Here is a 20418-nt window from a genome sequence, read left to right on the forward strand (position 1 = left end):
ACAATGTATTTTCTCTTGTGGTTCCGAGGGTGGGGGTTGGAGGGGCAGCTGGGTTTAAAGTTTAGCTGGTATACTTTAAACTCTGTGTACATAACCTTGGAGGACACGGGGGTGGGAAGGGGTCCGTGGTTATTTTGGTGGGATTGGTAAACTTCAGGATGTTTTTGTTTAAAGAATAAGGTATTTAATTAATGACATTGTACAAAGAGCTATTAATTTAAATGGTGCTTTTGTTCTCCTACCACAGACCTGTCTAACCTTTCTTTTTGGCAAGCCTGCAGCAATGCTGATCATGTTGACTTTTGTACCTTGGGGGAGTGTGTGGAAGGGGAGGGGAAATGCTTTTCTCTTCAGACAAATAACGTTGCCCATAGTTAACTTCCTGCTTGGATACACACCTCGAATTCCCTTTATGCTGAATTTTTATGTGAAGGTCTCTTCAAAGGGACAGAACAAGCAGAGGTTATTCCAAAAGATCTCAACTGTATCATCTTGTAATATATTGCAGCTTTATGCCAATGATTCCTTGCTTACCTGTACACAGTCCATGCATGTTTTGAACTAATTTTGCATTCTCCATTTGTGGTGAGTTATTTAGCATTTTAACCACCTTTTGTGCCATTCAACTTGTACAGAAAACATTTTTATTGACGTTTTAAAAGGAGGGGGAAAAAAATAAAAAGACCCCTTCTGCTCTCTAGTTGTAGGTAGAACTCAGTTACTTAGCAAACAGATGTAGATGAGTGGTTGTAGTGTTAGAAATGTTGGCTTGCTCGTGAACAAGCTCTTGAGAGTAAATGCATGGTCCTGTACCTCTCTTTTCTTAATTAGCTCTTCCTTTCCTCCTGGAAAGATTCTCTCTCTCCCTCTCTCTTACTCTTTGTCTCTCTCTCTCTCTCTCTCTCGTGGTTGTAAAGTACAGATTTGGGCATAAATAAAACGATAAATGACCAGGTTTGAAAAGCAGTTCTCAACAGGTTCTCTCGGGGAACGGATTTCTCGCAGTGCCTTGCCTCGGCACGTTGATCAGATCCAACTCCCAGGATCCAGCGGGTGGAGGTCGGTCCCCTGCTGCCTCTGCTCGAGCTGGGGAGCGAATCCATCCTTTGGAAATTCGGCTCTGGTGGAGGGTGAGGTGCTGCTGGGCGCTGCAGCTGAGGCAAGAGGCACGAGCGGCGCTGGCCGTGGCCTCCGCTCCTGGCGGTGCTGGATGTCCCTGGGACTCGTCCCACGGCCCCTGATTTGCGGAGTTTGCACACACTTTTGATTTTCCTGGATACGCAGCGAGGGGGTGGGGATGGGGTATGGGAATTATGTTGTTGGGGGGTCTGTAGACGGCTCCTTCTCCACACTCCTGAGCTCTGAGTTGAGGACAAGGGGCTCCTTGTTTATTAGCTGTGGTTCTGTTGGCAGGAGAGGACAGAAAACGGGCAAAGTCTTGGAAAAGATGGGGTCACTCACAGAGACGCATTTTGTAAGAAATGGACTTAAAGAAACCCCAAAAAGCCGTGCCACAAAATCACAAAGTGTACCTAGATCCACACCTCTATTCCCTATGGCTCTTCTCCCTTAACAGAATTTCCTTTTGTCAGAAGATTTGACTAGGAAAAAATTCCATTTTTGTGAGGTGTTGTGAACTGTTTTTACTACTTGTAATAACCATCCCGGGTCTGAGTATTCTTGTAATGCAATGCCATGCAGCAGAGAACCTGTCCACTTTATAGCTTTGCTCTCAATATTTGTTACTCATTGTTTTCTCATCTAAATGTACATTTGCAAGATGTGTGTAATGTCATTTTCAAAAAATAAAATTTGGTTTCAGTATTTAGGCCGATAACAACCTTTCTGAGGCTTTTATTTGTCAGGTGTGTGTTGACTGTGACTTGTAAATTATAGAACACTCGTTCATCTTGATACCTCAGCTTTCCCAAATCTGGCCCACTTGTATAAATGCAGAAAAAAAAAAGAGCCTGGGGAGGGAATTTGATGCCCCTGTATTAATTAAGATACAAATCTGCCTGACTGAAGCAGCCCAAGCTGTGCAGGACCCATCCTTTTGCCTAAAGGGATGAGCTCTCACTCTGGGAGAAAAGGGGAAAATAAGGGCAGCTCTTTCCCTGGGTGAGCACTGCAGATAAAACTGAGGATTCAAAGCAGCAAACGTGGCCCCATCTGAACTCTGCCCTGGCATCCAGGGTCTGACTTTGCCTGTGCAGTCCCACATGAGTCTGGGAAAGTTTGGTGAGATTTGAGAGCTGCACTGTGTTTGTCCTGCCTTCCCACATGGGCCTGAAGAAGCTCCAAGCTGTCCTTTCCCAGCCTCTCTGTCAGAACCACAGTGAGGACAAAAGTTTCATCCCCGTGAGCCCTGAGAAATTCTAACAAGGCTTAGGCCACCAACCCATCACCCCTCGTGGCAAAGTGCTGGCACCACTTGTGCCTGGACAGGCCAGAGCAGCACAGACAGTGCAGTTCTGTTTGCAGGGAAAGGCCACATGGAAAAAAAATGCAGTTCCCATCATGAAACAGGGAGAAAACCACTCTCAGGGCAGCCTTTATGCGATTGTGCAGGGGCTGACACTGAAGGAAATGTTATCAGAAAAGCAGAACAAGTGCTTTAGAAAAGTCTCTGCTTTTGTCCCTGTGTGCTCGAGGAGCCAACAAAGCACCCTGGTGTCTCTTTCAGGGGCTATGTGTTGGATCAGGTCGATAAAATCCTGGAGGAAGTGCTCCTGCCCATGCAAAATGTTCTGAAAATGGCAGGTTTAAAACCTGCTGTGTGCATCTATCACAGCTATTGCAGGGACTCCAGAGAGAGTTAAAAGGAAATTAAGTGCTGGTGGTGTGGCACCCCCAGCCAGCTCTGCAAGCCATTGGAAATGATGCTGCTGTCTTAGCAGGAATTCCTCTGGCACATACGGAATCACTCCAGATTTACTGTTGTGTCAGTGAAAGAAAAATTCAGTTTCCACAGCCTGGCCTTCCTGCTGTATCTGGATCTAGACAGAAATGAACATCAGGGATCCTGGAATATGTACATCAGAGCAGCAAAAGTATTTGCTCCTGGGAAGTCTCAGTCCGAGTGTGGCAGCCCTATGTGGTATCAGTTGCTTGGACTGATTTAATTACTGAAGTAATGTCTGGCCTGGTTGAAAACCCCTTGGCTGCTGTCTTCTGCTTTTCCTGGTTTGTGAAGACAGCACAGAGAAGGATTTTCGATCACTGGAAATGATTCTCAGTGTCTGTGTTCAGATTTTGGGCTTCTTCATCCTTGGGTATCACATCTGGAGTTTGACCCCGCTCTCTGTTGCTCCCTTTCACCATCTGCCATCAAATCTTGTGATTTAAAAAGCTTTTTTCAGCTTTTTTCACCCCAGGATGCCTCTGTGCTGTGCTCCAGACAACACACCAGGCAGAGGTGTCCCAAAGGATGGGAGTGACCATAACCATGGGGAGATGCTCCAGGGAGCTGTTTATCCCTGGGTGGGATAAACATCCCAGTGGCACTGCTTTAATTGCATCTGTGCTTTGTCAGCCTCATCAGGCTTACCTGCATCTTTAGCTGCCTTCAAAGCTTATTCATAAGCTTTTAATATTCCTATATTCTGAATATAAGAGACCTGGCTGAGAGTTCCCTGGCCTGGTTTTGGCTGGCAGAGAGTTAATTTTCTTCCCAGTAGCACTGACTCTAGGAGCTGTGGTTTGGAGTCAGTGTGAGGATAATGTTGATTACACACTGTTTTCAGTCATGGCTAAGCAGTGTCTGTGCTCAGACTTTTCAGCTTCTCATGCCCTGCCAGTGAGAAGATTTGGGGGCACAAGGAGCTGGGAGGGGTCACAGTCAGGACAGCTGACCCCGACTGACCCAAGGATATTCCAGACCATCTGGAGTCATGCTTATCAAATAAACTGAGGGAAAGCCATCCATGGGCTGGACAAGTGAATTGTGCATCACTTGCTTTGCATATGGTTATCATTATCATTATCATCATCATCATCATCGTGAAATCTTCTTTTCTGACGCATTAAACTGCCTTTATCTCAACCCACACATTCTCTCACCCTTCTGATCTCTCCCCATGGCCTGGGAAGGCAGTGAGCGAGTGGCTGGGTGGGGTTGGGGTTAAACCAGGCCCCCTGAGATCATCCCCCGGTGTGACAGGGGCAGGGGCTGAGCTGGGCAGCACTGGTGGGGTCCTGGAGACAGCACAGCTCCCCTGCTCTCTGATGTGACCTCAGTGCCTTTGGGGACAGGGCAGGGTCCCTGTGAGTGCCACAGCCCATGGAAGAGAACACCAGAGGAAGCAGAAAGACCTTCCAGAGGCATTGGGGTCTGCTCAGGTCTTCAGGGTTGGTGGAACAGGAGAACTCAGTTGCTGTTCTTGGGGACAGGAGGGGGGACAAAGATGCTGCTCTGACATGGCCAGAGTTTTGCTGAAAAATAAGGCACCAATGCCAAAATGAGGTTGATTTAGCACAGGACAGAAGCCTGGCTGGAATAACCCACAGCCAAATCTGTCACCAGCCTGTAAATGGTGTTTCTTCCAGTGAGCAGCACCTAGAGCAGGGTGCAGCAATAAAACTTTCATTTTAAATTAACACATGACCAGCCTGGCCTCTGGAGAGTGATGCATTTGTGCAACCAGGAAAGAAAATCTTCGGAAAATGCCATTCTGTCACAAATTGTCCATGCTTTAATTAAGAAGTCCTCATCAGGGAGAAAGATAACTATGAAATACACGAGGGGAGGAACACAGTTGATCTATAATGAAATCAGCCCTCAAATGAGGTCGCCCACCCAAGCACTGCTTGTGTGTTCACAGCGGGAGCCAAGCAGGGAGATGAGGCCAAGCTTTTGTAGCTCTGCAAATGAATGGGTCATGCTTTGGGTGGGGAGGGGACACGGGGGGGGCAATGCAGTTACGAGCTGGAGAACTTGGGGACAAGGGCAAACGTGTCCTCCCGTGCTCTCCTCTTAAAGGACAATTCCCTTATTCCTGTGACAAAGTGACAAAGTACCCTGGAATGGGCACATGGGCCAGTGCAGCATCCCCTCATGGCTTACCCCATTAAAACAGAAACTAAAAAACACCATTCTGTCCCCTTGACATGGATTTAGATACATAAAACTAAGCCTGCCCTTAATATCCTCAAATCTTTAACTCCGAATGACTCGGAATACTTTGCTTTTCTGGTCAGAAAAGTAGATCAGCTGTGACCTTAAATGCCAGACACCAGCACTAGGAAAATATTATTTAGAGCAATAGGCTACAACTCTTCAACCTTCAGCTCCTGTTGTGGCCAAAGGTTCCTGTGGCACCTGGGGAACCACCTGAGGCCACAGACAAAACACACCAAAGTGGGCTTAGAATTTCTTTGGTGTCCAGGATGGGGATAATCACAACTTCAGACTCCATGTGAAGAGTTTCACCTGGGAAACTACAACAGCTGCTAAGAGTTACCAGCAACAAGAAATCACCAGCACTGTGAGAGCAGAGCTGGTATCCTGCAAGACAGATCTTTACTAATTAAAAAAATGCCATTGCATGATCAAGTGTCCAAGGTGAAACATCCCAGGCTCCAAAGCAGAAGTGGGCTGCTGTGAGCATGGCCTGGGCACTGCTAAAAAACCTAAAGCTTGGTGCAGTAGGTTCTGTCTGGGAGTGCAGAGCTGCTCCCATGCTGGGGAGGCTTGGACAAAGTTCCTGCAGCAGCATCCCACAGACCAGGAATGACAGGGCAAAAGAGAGCCAAACCCAGTCCAACTCCTGCCAACATTAAACAAGGCTCGGGTTTCAGGCTGTGCGAGAGGGGCAGCGCTCCTGGAGGCCTCGGCAGCTCGGATGGAAAAGGGGAAAGCGCTAAGCCTGAGCACATTTCTCATGACCCTGAGACAGGAACGGCTTTATCCAAATCCCACCGAGAAACAAGAGTGCTACAGGCAATGTTTTAAATATTTAATGTTTACACAACTCTCGGAATACAAATGGCAATTCAAAGAGAAGGGAGCTCCTGTCTCTGTGAGCTCCTCAGGGAGTTTTCTCTTCATGTGTGTTTTTCAGCTTGATTGATGCCTGCCCACACAGACGGTGAATGGCAGCAGGGGATGTGTCCCGTGTGCCCCAAAAACACACGTCCTGCTCCACTGCACAGGGGAGCGGGGAGAAGCTGGGGAAGAACTGGTGATTTCAGCTCCTTCAGTCCCTATTCCAGCCCCACAAGCTTTATTTCACTGCCAGCTCTGCTGATTCGGTTCATTCCACATCTTCCCGCTTCCATCAGGTGAAGCTGCTCCAGCTTCTCACAGCAGGATCTTTGCTACAGCTCCAGCCCAGCCCCACAATGAGCTCCACCACTGCAACTGCTCTCCCACCCCAACCCCACAGTGATTTCAGCTCCAGCCCCACAAGCTTTATTTCACTGCCAGCTCAGTTTCCACTCCAGCTCCACAACTCCCCACTGCTGACACGCGGAGCTGCTGCAGGTTCTTAGCAAGATCTTCATTTTATCTCCAACCCCCCAGTCCCTATCTTGTCCCTGCCCCACAGGGGTTTCACCCCCAGCCCTACCATGTTCATGTCTTGCCAGCTGTGCTGCCTCAGCTCCAGCTCCTCAGCTTCCCACTGCCTGCAACTAAAAGCTGCTCCTGGTTCTCGCTGCAGCCCAGAGCTGTTGACAAGGACACGAATCAGTCACTACCATCATTTCAGTGTCTCCATGAGCCGTCACACCCATCCCAAGAGGGGATTCCTCACCCCAAAATGTGCTCTTGGGCTGATTCTGAGCCCCAGGAACCCCCGAGATTCCACCCCTGGCTTGTGCTCAGCACCACTGGCTGGGCTGGAAGCCCCTGGGCAGCTCCATCCCCTTCCCTGTGGGATTTATTTCAGATCCACTTGGGTTTGGCTCTGGCTCCAGCCCCAGAGCTTTATGTTCTCTGTGGCCCCAGTCCTACAATAAATCAACACTATTTATCTAGAAAAAAACCTTGGAAATAGTCTAATGCAAAATACTAATAGAACATAAGAGCAGTACAATAATGGACTAAAACAACTTTATTGCCTCCATTTTTAGTATTATTTTAAGCTCCAGACCCCCACGGAGCCGCATCCCGCCCACCCCTCATTTAAGGACAGCTTTTCCCCCACAGGCTGCGCACCAGCCTCCAGCGGCGCCGCTGCCCGACCCTCACGGGGCATGGCGGGCACTGACAGGGCCAAACCGAGCACCGACACCGCTCCGGGACGCGGCGGCCCCGGGTAGCTGTGAGCACCCTGAGCCGACCCCGCAGAGCTCACCAGACCCCACACGCAAACACTGCACACCCTCAATGGCACCCGCACCTCCCGCGCACGCTGTTTATATCCCCGCCTGCCCAGCCCAGCCCATCCCAGCCCAGCCAATCCCAGCCCGCTGTGCTGCCCGCCCGTTCCCGCCCAGCCCAGCCCAGCCAATCCCAGCCCGCTGTGCTGCCCGCCCGTTCCCGCCTCACTCCCCTCACCCCGCTCCCCGCTGTCCCCTCAGCCCCCGCCGCCCCGGGGGTGATCCTGTCCGCTTCGCGCTTTCCCTCGGCGAGCTCCCTGACAGAGCGCGACCGGAGAGCCCCCGCCGGCCCTTCCCGGGCCCAAACAGCACCTGCCGGGACTGCGGTAGCGGGGCCGCGGCTCCGCCGGGTCCCGAAGTGGCCGCAGTGTGAGCTGCGCCTCAGGACAGCCGGGCTGAGGGGCCGGGCCGCGGCTGCCCGGCCTGAGCTTGGCGGGACCGCGGCCGCGCTGAAGGGGTGGCCGGGACTGGCGGGGTTTGGAGCCCCCTTCGCATCCCGATAGTCCCTATCGCATCCCGACAATCCCTATCGCACCCCGACAGTCGCCTTCCCATCCCAAATGTCCCTTTCACATCCCAGCAGTCACTCTGCCATCCCGACAGTGATTTCAGGTCCAGCCCCACAAGCTTTATTTATTTCACTGCCAGTTCTGCCGTTTAAGCTCCAGCTCCGCATCCCCCCTTGCACCACCGCCAGGTGAAACCGCTCCTGGTTCTCGCGGATTTTATATATATAATATATAATATAAATATATATAGTATATATAATACATACATATCTATTATATATATAATATAGAAAGAATATATATATATATAATATAAGAATGTAGTAAGTAAAATTTAACTTAAATGCCTTAAGAGTCTGTGTTAGCTAGTGAAAAGCCTTATTATCCAGTTTAAAGTTCAGTGCTACCCTTCACAGATTCAACATAGCTCTAGACATAAGGAAAATATAGCTTACATTTCTAGATAGAACAGATAGGGTACTACCCTATACGTAAGATTTAGATAAAGAGAACAGTGCTTTCACATGTTAGAATTAAGCTTGGATTAGTGTAGAAAGTTTTGGTTTAGAATCTTGTTTTTAGCTGTTTGGATGATTTACGAAGTTAATCCCCTAATTGGGGATCACAGACACACACAGACACACACAGACACACACACAGACACACACACAGACACACACAGACACACACACACAGACACAGACACAGACACAACCGAAGAAGAGCAGCACCATCATCATCACCAACTGCTTCTGTGGCCCAGGACAACAGGACTCCATGCCCAGGACGTCAGGACTTTATACCATAGAGCTGCTGCTCAGAATTTGGGACTTTATGCCAAAAGCTTTTAGCACGGACTTTAACTCTCTGAACTCTTTGCCTTTGATGAGACTGATGTTTTTATACAATAAACATCTTTCCAGCAACCAGCAACTGTTTGTGTCTCCTTGAGACCTGGAAAACCCCTTAAATTCCCACTGAAGCATCGACACCCTTCTTGCCTTGCCTTATCTTTTCTACCCCATCCTTGCCTTTCCCACTTCTCCCTTGCCTTGCTTTTCCCACCTCTCTCTTACCTTTCCCACCTTTCCCTTGCCTTTTCCACCTCTCCCTTGCTTTTCCCACCTCTCTCTTGCCTTTCCCACTCATCCCTTGCCTTTCCCACCTTTCCCTTGCCTTTCTCACCCCGTCCTTGTCTTTCCCACCCATCCTTTGCCTTCCCCACCTTTCTCTTGCCTTTCCCAGCACTCTCTTGCCTTTCCCACCCATCCTTTGCCTTTCCCACCTCTCCCTTCCGTTGCTTTTCCCGGCCTTTCCTTGCCTTTCCCACCTCTCTCTTGCCTTTCCCACCTTTCTCTTGCCTTGCTTTTCCCAAACTTTCCCTTGCCTTTCCCATCTCTCCTTTGCCTTTCCCACCTTTCCCTTACCTTTCCCACCCATCCCTTGCCTTTCCCACCCTCGCATCCCTGGGCGATGTCGCCACCTCGCGGCCGCCGGGCGCGTTCCCCCTCCCCGGGCTCACCGTGGGGGTGGCTGGCTGGATTTTGAGTGGGTCCTGCAGGGAAATAAATCCTGGGGCCGTTCCCTCGCAGGGATGCTCCCCTGCTCCTCCTCCCCCCCGTGACCAGCCTGCCTGAAAAATAACTCCAAACGCCCGCTTCAGACTCCTCTGCTCCGGGCAGCTGAGCCATGGCAGTGCTGCCTTGTCTGTTCAGAAATTTTCCTTTTGTTTGTGGTTAAAGCAGTTGGGGGATAAAGCTGCTCTGTACGCTTCAGATTCTGTGACAGCTGTGGACAGGGGCAAAGCACGGCCCTTCCTGTGCCTTCTGTTTTAGGGATTGTCTTCCTTTAACTTAGTGCTGTGCAGAAGGTTCAGTGCTAGCTGAATCAGCCTCGGACTGGTCCCTTACTCCAACCCCTCCGGTCATTTATGCTTTGGGAGAAAGTAGGAAGGAACCTGTTATCAAAATTCCACAATGTGAAGGATGAGTGATCCAGGTTCAAAATGCTGTTGTTGAGCAAAACCGGGCACAGATGAATACACAGCTCTGAAAGTTTTCACTGAATCTTGCTTAATTTTCAGATTCTGCCTCTTGGGCTCTTCTTTGTTCAAACAGCTGAAATTAGAAAGAATAGAGCAGACATGTAGGATTTAAGCTGAATCTCTTCTGGAAACCACCTCATGTTTTATTAATAAATTGCCCCATGAAATTAAGTGACCATATCCCTGGTGGGACACAAGAGCCTGGCAGTGGAGTGTGTGTCCAAGGTGATGGGCAGGAATTTCTGAAGGTACGAATGGGCTCTGAGCTCAAGGTGCTGAACACACGGATGTGGGGTAGAGAAGACCTTGTGAAGGAGCAGGTTCTGGTGGTTACTTGCACTGTGGTGTAGCTTTACAGAACAGGCTGGCTGTGGTTTGCTGCTGAGGGTGCAGGAGGAGTTTGGAGAGCAGTGAGTCTGGAGCAGGGAGAGAGCGGTGAGGCACTGCTCAGGAGGCTGTGCAGGACAGCAGTGAGGAAACTGGGGACAGGAGGAGATGCAGCACAGGCATGGATGGAAACCAGTCCAGAGGAGGGGACACATCCACCAAGGAAGCTAAAGGCTGCAGGGTTCATTTGAGGATTTCAGGTATGGCACTGGAAGGTTAAATTGTTCTCAAAAAGTGAACCTCTTTTCCAGGATTTATTTTTTTTTTTTTCCCATTAGTTGCCATCCCTGTGGCTCATCTTGCTGCCTGTCCAAAGGGATTTCTGTTTCTGACAAGACTTCCAGCAAGAGCTCCTCCTCAGCCCAGACAAATCCCATCCAATTCTTGGATTATGCCACTCACATCAAAAAGTTCTCATGGTTTTGTTCTGCACTGGATCAAAGCAAAGGCAGCTACTGCGAGAACACATCTTATAAGCTGTGAATATTATTATCAGCTCACAGAGTGGAATTTTGTTGTGCTCTTCTGGGGGTTTTCATGTTCTTCCCTCAGCTGTGCAAATGAATCACAGTCTGAGTGTAATATACAGGCATCAGCTTTTTATTATGATTTAAACTCTGGGCTACTTACTCAATCAGGAATTGGAAACACATGGCTTTAGTATGTAAGGCTTTTTTACTCATGAAATAGTAAAACTGTAGTGGCAGCTTCCAGGGACTTTCAGTCCAAATTTCAGTGTGCCTTCAAAAGGAATTGGGGTAAAAGAGCAAATTGTCCTGTGGTGAACCTTGCAGTGCAGAAATTTGTGATGCTTCTTAATCACCTTCAGAGTATTTTGTGGATGTAACTCATTCCCTGAGATCCAATCTCCTCTAGGAGATTTGCTCAGTAATGATGTTGAGGAGAAGGAATGAACCTATTTGTAAACTTAGACCAGTTATACTAAAATGAGGATTAAATGGAGGAAGAAAACTGGGGAGAATATATAAGACTATGATACAGATGAAATTTTGTAATGCATTTTGAAATGGTGCTTGTTAAAAAATGGAGCTACATTTACTAAAATACAAATCAAACCCACATAATGGCAAAATAAAGGTGTTATAGCCCGCAGTTCAGAAAAAAATTCAAGTCAAATTAACCCAGATGTTTAGGATTTACCCAAAAGGAAATTGAGGCTGAGCAAAGTATGGAGAGAAGCTTGTTTTTCCAAAACTATTTCTTGTCAAGAATTTCTTTGTGTCCTACTTTTTATCTTGCCACAGCAAAGAGAAATATATTATTTTCTGGGTTCTAAACTTTGTTTCTCCAATTCCTTTACTAGGACAGGGAGAGAAGGATGAATGCTGTGCTGCCCAATAAGGAATGTAACTTTTGGTTGTTTTTATTTTTACGGTGCACATTAATCCGTTGTTTTTCCCTCAAAAATAAAAATAAATCCAAACAAACCCTGCAACTATTGCCAAACAGCCTGGCCTTATCTCCTTCTTCAAGAGTTCATTCACAGTTGCAGCCAGCTGGATTTGTGTGGCAGGAGAACACGAGGCTCTGCGCTTTCGGTCAGCTCGGAGCTTTCCTGGTGTCCCTGGGACATCCCTGGCAGAGTTATCCCAACACACACCCCCTGGAGATGTGATCGTGGTACAGCCCAGAGAATTCCAGGTTAAAAAGCAGAGGGATCAGTGTTTGCAGGAGCCACTTTGGAGCTGGATGTGCCCCGAGCAACGTCTGACCCCAGCCAGGTGAGTGCCTGACTGGTGTTTACTGATTAACACCTTTATCACCAGCAAAGAAAACTCTGTGTGAACCAAAATGAGCCAACACAGTGAGAAAATGCTGTGGATTACTTGAGTTTGTTTAATATATACTTCTTTCATAAAGTCACAGCTCTGTGCTAACTCTGAGCCAAACTTTATTGCAGAATTAATTGCCAAAGCATGAGTGCTGTCCTTCCTTCTGGGATAACCAGTCCCACTCTTCTCTCTACAGGCATCCTTTACAGTTATTCCAAAGAATGGGGCCAGACTAATAAAGTGTGATTTGATCTCTGCTCATATAATTCCATTTGCCATCCTGTCTCTGATCTTCCAAAATATTGTCAGTTCTCACTGTGGATTCTTTCACTGTGAAATTCAAGGGGGGTTTTAAATGTATTTTTTTTGTTTTCGTTGTTCTTGTGAAGGAGGGATTTTTGTACTGTATATGAAATAATTGATAAGTGGATATATAAAATAACAGAGTGGTCTGAAAAGGAGTTACTGATTAATTTGCAATCTCTTTTTTTAAACTAACTTTTATGAAAAGGCAGAATGGAGAGGTAGTAGAATTCTGGAGAAAGCTGTTTCCTGTGGCTTCAGCACAAAACCTTGGCTTGAATGAATTGAGTTACAATGCTGTTTGTATTTTCTTCAGAGCTTTTTCTGGATCACTTGACTGGATTAATGTTAATTGTAACAACTGGCATCTACTGTAGTAAATGACTTTTTAAAATAATCTAACTGGAATTGTACTTCTCTGATGTTAATTGAAAATCTGTCTGATTTTGAGGCTATACTGGAAGCCACTGAAGGACAAGGTTTCTTGAAACATGGAGACACCTGTGCACTTTGGAAAATCCTGAAAGGAGCCATGGGTTTTGTCTCTGCTTGCAATGATCTTTGAGAATTTCAGGGTTTTGTTGAAGGTTTCACCTGAAAATCAGGTGGAGGCAAAAGTCTGCTTTGCTGCTGTCCCATTGCTTTTTAAATCTTTGTCCTTGCCTGAGGGGAGAGAGAGAATAGTTAAAAGTGTTCCACAGGCAGCTACTGGGGATAAACTCTCGTGGGAAAGGCAAGGAGGGGAGAGAGGGAGTCCAGCCAGAGTTTATCCTCTCTGAGCGTCTTCTGCCAGGACTTTGAGCGGTTTTGACCATGAGATCAGCATTGTACTGCTGAACAATCACAGGTGTATATTGATTTCACTCAGTTCTCAAGCTGAAAAGATCCCACACACCCCTGACCATCAGCCCTACACATTTGTGGTGTTTCTGCTCGTGCCAGATGCAGTTGTTCCCCCTTGGGCACAGTCACCTGCAAGGGCAGCTTTTCTCAGCATCTGTTTGCTTCTGTACCCCCATCCTGCAGGGTGAGGAGGAGTTTGCACTTTATCTCACCAGGAGCTGGTGAGATAGAGAGCTGGAGGGACAGCAAGCTGTGAAAATCAGTGGCAGGTTCTTGGCAGAGCTCCTGCTCCACTCCTGGGCTTAGGAAATGTCAGGCTTGGTCCTGACCCAGCACCCCCCCTCTGCAGTGCAATCTGAATTCTGACTCCCAGCTGAAGTGCCACAGAACCTCTCCTACCTCAGTGAGGCCTGAAAGAAAAGCCTGGTTAAGCACTGTGCTGCTGCAGAACAAGTATTGTAATTAATTTTACGGCAAAAAAGCTTTTCTCTATAGCCTGGTGATTCTGGCAGGCCGTGATGCTGTCTGTGAAAGCAAACAGCTTGTGGAGCTCCTGATGTCCAGCTTCTCTCCCCCACATTCCTGCTCAGAAGTGATAGGATATGGGCATTTACTCCCAGATGAAAATATGTGGTTTCCTTTCTCGATTTTAAGTGTGGCAAAACTGCACAGCAGAACAGGGTTGGCACCATCCTGCTCCTGCAGGAAAGCAAATGCTTGTGTCTCCTTCCCGCAGCTATTTCTTGAGCTAATGGAGAAACCTTTATATGCCTGTGAAAGTCCTGAGTTACAGAGGCCATAAAATAGCCAAACTAACCTTATTTTATTGGAAAATCTAAATGCTGGATGAAAGAAGGACTAATGCTGCACAAGCAGAGCCCAGAGCACAAAATAAACTTGGTGTTTCATCCAGTCAGGGAGAGCACTGCCACCCAAAGCAACAGAGGAGCCCTGGCTCATGGTCCTTAAAACTGGACAGGGTGGTATTAAATTATGCTGTGCAGCAAATTTAATCAAAATTGAATATATTCTTACTAATGCAATTGTACATCCACACAACATGGATTTAACACTGACTTAATACATTTTTTATTGGCTTATGTAGAGGAAGAGAAGATATCCAGTCCAGCATAAAGCCTCCCAGTTAATGTCTTGAGCTGTTTAAAGAATTTGCATGAGTAAATTTCTCTAGAAGAGATGTTTCTGCTGCAGCAGTAGCAGTGGACCAGCCAGCAGTGAAACCACAGTGTTTATGAAGTGGAAGCTTTTCAGCTGCTTTAATTTCCCCTGCACTGTTAATACAGATTTGCAAAGCCATTGCGTTGTAAGGACCTGTGATCACTCTGCACAGCAAGAAAGAGCAATAACCTTTTCCAGCTGGAGCTCTGGAAGTTCCTTTAATTAGTTTTACAGAAAACCAGTTCAGAGTGATTTAAAGCTTTTGGCTGCGGGGCTGCTTTTTTGGAGGCGCTCCTGGTTTGATTGTTCTGAAGCAAACTATGGAAACAGAGATGTTTGGGAAAATACCAAACTGTGTTTGCAAACAGTGAAATACTTGAGTCCCTGTTTTGCTCTTTTAGTCCAAACAGTGGCTTTGAGGTTTGCTGAGGAGTCAGTGTTGCAGGAGCAGAGTTTGGAGCTGGGAGGTTTTTGTGTGTTGTCAAGACAGGGCACACAGCTGCAGGCACAAAGCAGAAACCTGAGAACCAGCTGTGGGTGGCTGCTAAGGTGACAACTTGATATCTGCAAATGGACAATAATCTTCAGTCTGGGTTCATTCAATAACAAAATGGTTTGGGCTGGAAAGCTCATCTCATTCCACCACCTTGGGCAGAGGTATCTTCTACTGTTCCAGGCTGCTCAAAATCCAACCCAGCCTGGCCTTGAGCACTTCCTGGGATGGGGAGACCTCTGGGCAACCTGTGCCAGTTCTCAGGAAAGAATTTCTTCTTGGTATCCTCACCTAAACCTCCCCTCTATCAATTTAAGACTGCTTCCCCTTGTCCTATCACTATCTGCCCATGTAAAAAGGTTGTTCTCCCTCTTTTTTTATATAAACTCCCTTTAGGAACTGAGAGGCTGCTCTTAGGCTTCCCTGGAGCCTTCTCTTGTCCAGGCTGAGGCAGCCCAGCTCTGTCAGCCCGGGAGGCTGCCCCAGAGCATGGAACATGCTGTGTGCCTCATTTCTGCCATCCCTCCATGGGATTTCCAGATGGGAGCTCCCAAACCAGCAGGAACGTGGGCCCGAGGCTGCCTCAGCTCAGGATCCACTTCTGGAAGATGCAGTTTCATTTTCAAAGCTGTGCCCAACTATAGCCTTAAATCCCTCCTGGAAATGTACTTTGCCCTTTTAGTCCTGCTGCTGTGCATGGAAATTCCTTGGAATCCTGCAGCTGGAACAGCAAACTGGGGTGTGTGATAGAATTTATGCGTTACAACACACCAAGCCTCCTCCTTGCAGAGGAGTTTCATCTGGCACTGAGGGCCCTCTGCAGCTGCTTGGCCTTTGGGGCTGAAAGTGCTGGGTTGGGTTAGGAAAAACCCAGCCCTGCTGCCCCAGCACCCCTGGGCTGGGATGGGAGTGGGAGAATGGATGGCTGGGCTCAACAGCTGCACTACCTGCTCTGCCTCAGCTTTGCCCTGCATGTCACTTGGTTACACAGAATAACAAAACTGAGATGAGAGCTGGTGAATTCTGTCCAGGTTTGTGTATTTGTTGCAGGAATTCAAGGATTAGGAAGGTGTGGTTATCCCTCACATGCCTGTCTGGACAGTCAGTGCTGTTTGCTGTGGATCTCCTGTGTAGCAGCTGGGGGAGAGAAGGGTTAAAACAGGGAAATGTGAGTGTAAAGAAACACTGTTGGAAAGTTTAACACTCAAAACTCATCTCAGTGCTCTGGTCAAGACCTGGATTTCAAGTGAATGTCCCTTTAATTTATGGCTGCTCCTAAGGCCAGGAGCTGGTATTTACCCAGTGTTAAATGTGATTTATTCATGCTCTGTCTGGCTCTGGCAGAGGAATCATCTCTGAGTATAAACTGTAAGTAAAACTGAGATTGTTCCGTGGTCAGGCTGAAGAGGGGACTCTACACCAGCTCCACTTCACCCTTCTTCTGAAACTCTTTTTCTAATCAGGGTGGGAAACTCTTTGGAAAAACAGAGGGGGGGAGAGAGACTTAAAAGCTGAGAGGTTGAAAACTGAGTGACGTGAGACCTCCTGTACTTCTGCTGATACCACGGGGGATTGGGTGACCTGTAGAGCTCTTCAGGGATTTTTTCCCCTTTCTTTTCTCCTCTGTCCCTCCCCTGGAGTGTTCCCTTCTCTCTGCTGAGCCACAGAGTGTCTCTGAGCTGGGCTGCAGTATTTTTAGGACTGTGTTTCTTAGTGCACTGTGCATTCTGTATCACATGGCAGAGCAGGGAGCCCTGGCAGAGCCAGTGTTTCCTCAGCACTGCAAGGCCAGCAGAGCCAGGGTAAAGCCGTGGCAGTGGAGCAGGGGATGCTCTGCTGCTGTGTGCCCCGGCTGGAGGAACAAGTCTGGTTTTTTGGGAGCTTGAGTCATCAACTGAGGGTCCAAAACTGGGAGCTGCTTCAAAAGTAAACCTTGGAATGGGAAGCAGGTTTGCCTCAGGCCATGTCCTGGTAGGTGAATGCCCCAGGAGAGGTGGGTTCAGCTGTGCTCCCCCATCCTCAGTGCTCAAACCACCAGGCTGCTGTATAGAAACTGCACTGCCATTCTTGGTGGAGGGCTTTCCAACAAGAAAGAGATATTTTTATTGAGTTTAAAATGGGCAGCTCTGGGTTCCTGTCAAAGTGGGTTCTCCTGCTTCCCCAGATGGTGATGGGACTTCTGTTCATCATCAGTTCATCATCATCAGTTCATCATCACATCAGTGCCTCCTGGGTGGGGGTGAAACATTTGGCAGCCAGGATGAGCAGCCCTGGCAACCTGAGCCCCAAAACACACTGCAGATGTCACAGGGAGCCTGGAGAGGGGCAGGGGAAGAGGAGCAGGAGAAGAGGAGCAGGAGAAGAGGGGCAGGAGAAGAGGGGCAGGAGAAGAGGGGCAGGAGAAGAGGGGCAGGAGAAGAGGGGCAGGAGAAGAGGGGCAGGAGAAGAGGGGCAGGAGAAGAGGGGCAGGAGAAGCCTCCTCCTTGTTGATGTCTCCCTTGTTGAGCAGCCCAGGGCGAGGCAGGCAGTGTTTTATCACCTTCTGTGCAGTGCCACAGAACTTTCCGGGCTGCTGTGGAATGGAGTGTTACTCCTGGAAGGACTCACATTCCTGTCTGGCAGATAGGTGGGGAGAAAGGGAAGTGAAGTGAGGTCATGAAAGACCTGTCTCAGTGAATTAGGCAGTGACAGAAACCTCATCAGCCAGGGGCTATTTTAAAAACAAATAGACTCGGTTTAGAATGTTAGATAGCTCATGGGGAATTTTTAATGTTCAAGAATGCCAGTTATTATGAAGTAACCTATATCCCACCCAAATTAGTCAGACTGTTTTGTTGTGGTCCCCGAGGTACCTCTTTAAAATTGACGAGTTGTTCTACACTTGAATTTGAAGAACTGGTTTGTGGGGGGAAGCAAATCTATCTTCCCTGTCTTGGGAAGCCACCTGCCAAGTGAGAGGCCTTGAAACACTTTTTTTGAGGGAGATAAGTAACCAGAAAGTAATAGAATCACAAAATGGCTTTGGTGAGGATGGATCTTAAAGCCCATCCCTGCCATGGGTAAGGACACCTTCCACCATCCCACATTGCTCCAAGCTCCATCCAGCCTGGCTTTGGACACTTCCAGGGATCCAGGGGCGTCCATAAACAGCTTTCACTCACAAGAACAAAGACCACGACAAATTTGACATTTCCAAGTGTTCCTCATTACTCTTCTGTATTTCTCCTGCTGTTGCTCACTTGCACAGCTGCAAAAGCTTGGTTTATTTTCCCTCAGATGTGTGGAATCTGACCCAGTTTGTGAGATGAGACTGAGCTCCCTGCAGCTGGAGCAGCGAGTGGCTGCCAGGACGATGCAGTGCCATGCTCCAGAGCAGGATGTTGGTTAATTCAACCTGCATTTGTCTTTATTGCTGTAGGCAAGGAAGGGGAGATACATCTCTAATTCCAGCCTGTGTCCAGAAGGAAGGGGAAAGGAGCTGACACAGAGGGCATTTCCAAAACAGGGTAAGTTCAGATGCTCTCACCACTCCCTCTCTTGAAGCAGAGACATCCCTCATGTCCCCCAAATTCCAAACCATCCTGAGTGATTTCTCTAATTGATTTCTCATTTGTAAAATGTTTTAAAGCAATTTACTTGAGCTCTGTGGGTGTGACCATAAACTTGCCAAGTTTGATAGTCAGGATTCTGGGAATTAAGGTCTTAGAACATATTGTTTGGGTTTTTTGTTGTTGTTGTTGTGCTTTTTAAAATACTTTCAGTTCTCATCAATTATTTGCAAATATTTTCTCCTTCTGGGAAAAAATTTCCCTGAAATGTAACATAAAGTTCAAAGACAACAGTACAAGCCAAAGTATTGTCACTTAAATTAAGATGGAGAAATGTGGAAATCTGGTTTCATTTGTTTTTAGGCATAAGATTTGGAGTAGATAATTCAAGCTTTAGTGGCCAGAAGGAGACTGTAGGACAGAAAGATGGCCCAGCTCTTCACACATGGTGCAGACTGAGAGCCAAGCCTCACTTTGCTACCTTTCCAATCAATTAGGCAAAGCAAAATATTGGGCTTGTGCCTGGCCTGGGCTTTTTCCTGATAAGAATTCTGTTCAGACAAAAAATACAATCCTTATCTATAAATCTTGGGTTTATACTTACCCAGTCTTTAACATAATCTAATTTATAATCTGTGTTTTTTTTGTTTTATTTTAAATAAATAAGTCACCTCATTTAGAGCAAGTTCCATGCTCTCTTGTTAAAGGCTAGGGAGTGGTATCAGCTCTGGACCTTCACAGTTTGTCCAATATTGATTTCATCTGGACAGGAAGATGTCTTCATCAGTGCAACTCTTCCGAGATCAGAGGTACCAGGAGCTGAAGGGGCAGTGCCTCCAGCAGGGCCGGCTCTTTGAGGATCCCGAGTTTCCAGCCTCACATGAATCCCTTTACTATGACTCAGCAGCAAAAGGAAAAGTGGAATGGAAGCGGCCAAAGGTAATGGGTGGGTGTTTTTTCACTCCTGCTGTCTCCTCCAGCAGAGACTCTTCCACCAAGAGGTGTCTGGGCAAAGCTTTGTTCTGTTTTGTGAATTCTGTGAATTGCCACCCTCTCCATCAGCTGTTTCTCTTTGGTTCTGGTGAAGCCCTAGCAGCAAGTTCTATCCAGAGACAGTGGAGAGTTTCCCTTTTTTTGTTGATGCCAGCTCTGGTCTCTGCATGGCTGAATTCACAATGGATTTTGCCTCTGACTTGTGTAAAGCCTCAATTACCCACCAGTGATTTTCTGTGCTAAATGAACAACTATTATCTGTAAGCCACCAAGACTGCTTGTGTCTATTTGCCACTTCTACTGGCATCTTAACAGGGAAACAAATATGTCATTGGCTTTGAATTGTAACTAATGTAGTTACATTCCAAATCATTAATACCACCTATATTCGGGGTCTCTTAGTTGGTTTGCTCAGAGGTTTTATGCTTCACGTGTATTTTTAAGTCAGTTCACAACCATAAGCAAACAATTCAGAAGATCACAAACCCATTTCCAGTCTGGCTTTCAGCCTGTGTCCAGCCTGTGTCATCTGTTCTCTTACTGTGACAAGTGTAATGCAGAGGACAGTGGAAGCCTCTAGCAGTGTTTTTGCCCTTAGGAATGATGAATTTCTCCTTTACTTCACCCATGTCCACTTGGGGGATTAATCTTCTGGGAGCACAGGCTTGAGTGTCTTTCCTTAGAAAACACGATGCCAATGTGATGTCCTTCATATGCAGCTGGTTCTGTTTCATGTCCTCTGTGACAGGGGACAACAGATGAGGCTGACCAAGGCTGGACTCTATTTGCCAGAAGAGGCTGCTTCCCTTTTTTTGCTTCTTCTTCTTTCCTGGTGCTGCTCATTCCTCACAGCAGCTTCTCTGCTGGAATTTAGTGAGCAATCCAAGGGTTGCTTTCCTGCTTCTCATTTCAAGACATGAGACTGAAGAATGGGGAGAAGTAATTTGGGAAAGAAAAAGAAGACATTCCAAAGTCTGAGGGTTTATTTTTATTTCTGAGCGCT

The 20418-nt window shown here is 47.4% G+C and overlaps 1 protein-coding gene across 2 annotated transcripts in view; it reads left to right on the top strand.

The window, feature by feature from the left end:
* The first annotated feature begins 10358 nt into the window (after positions 1-10358).
* CAPN6 (calpain 6) overlaps positions 10359-20418 on the top strand; it is a 52739-nt gene continuing 42679 nt past the window's right edge. Inside the window, exons 1-4 of one of the 2 annotated variants that reach the window (XM_058847852.1) lie at positions 10359-10463; positions 11758-12005; positions 18293-18380; positions 19193-19361. In XM_058847852.1, the coding sequence (XP_058703835.1) occupies positions 19197-19361 (165 nt within the window). In that variant the 5' untranslated portion in view covers positions 10359-10463; positions 11758-12005; positions 18293-18380; positions 19193-19196. Of the gene's footprint in view, positions 10464-11757; positions 12006-16216; positions 16243-18292; positions 18381-19192; positions 19362-20418 lie in introns of those variants that run through there. The other variant, XM_058847853.1, reaches the window with a different exon arrangement.

The sequence above is a fragment of the Poecile atricapillus genome, chromosome 12, assembly GCF_030490865.1.
Source record: "Poecile atricapillus isolate bPoeAtr1 chromosome 12, bPoeAtr1.hap1, whole genome shotgun sequence".
In the NCBI taxonomy this organism is placed as follows: domain Eukaryota; kingdom Metazoa; phylum Chordata; class Aves; order Passeriformes; family Paridae; genus Poecile; species Poecile atricapillus.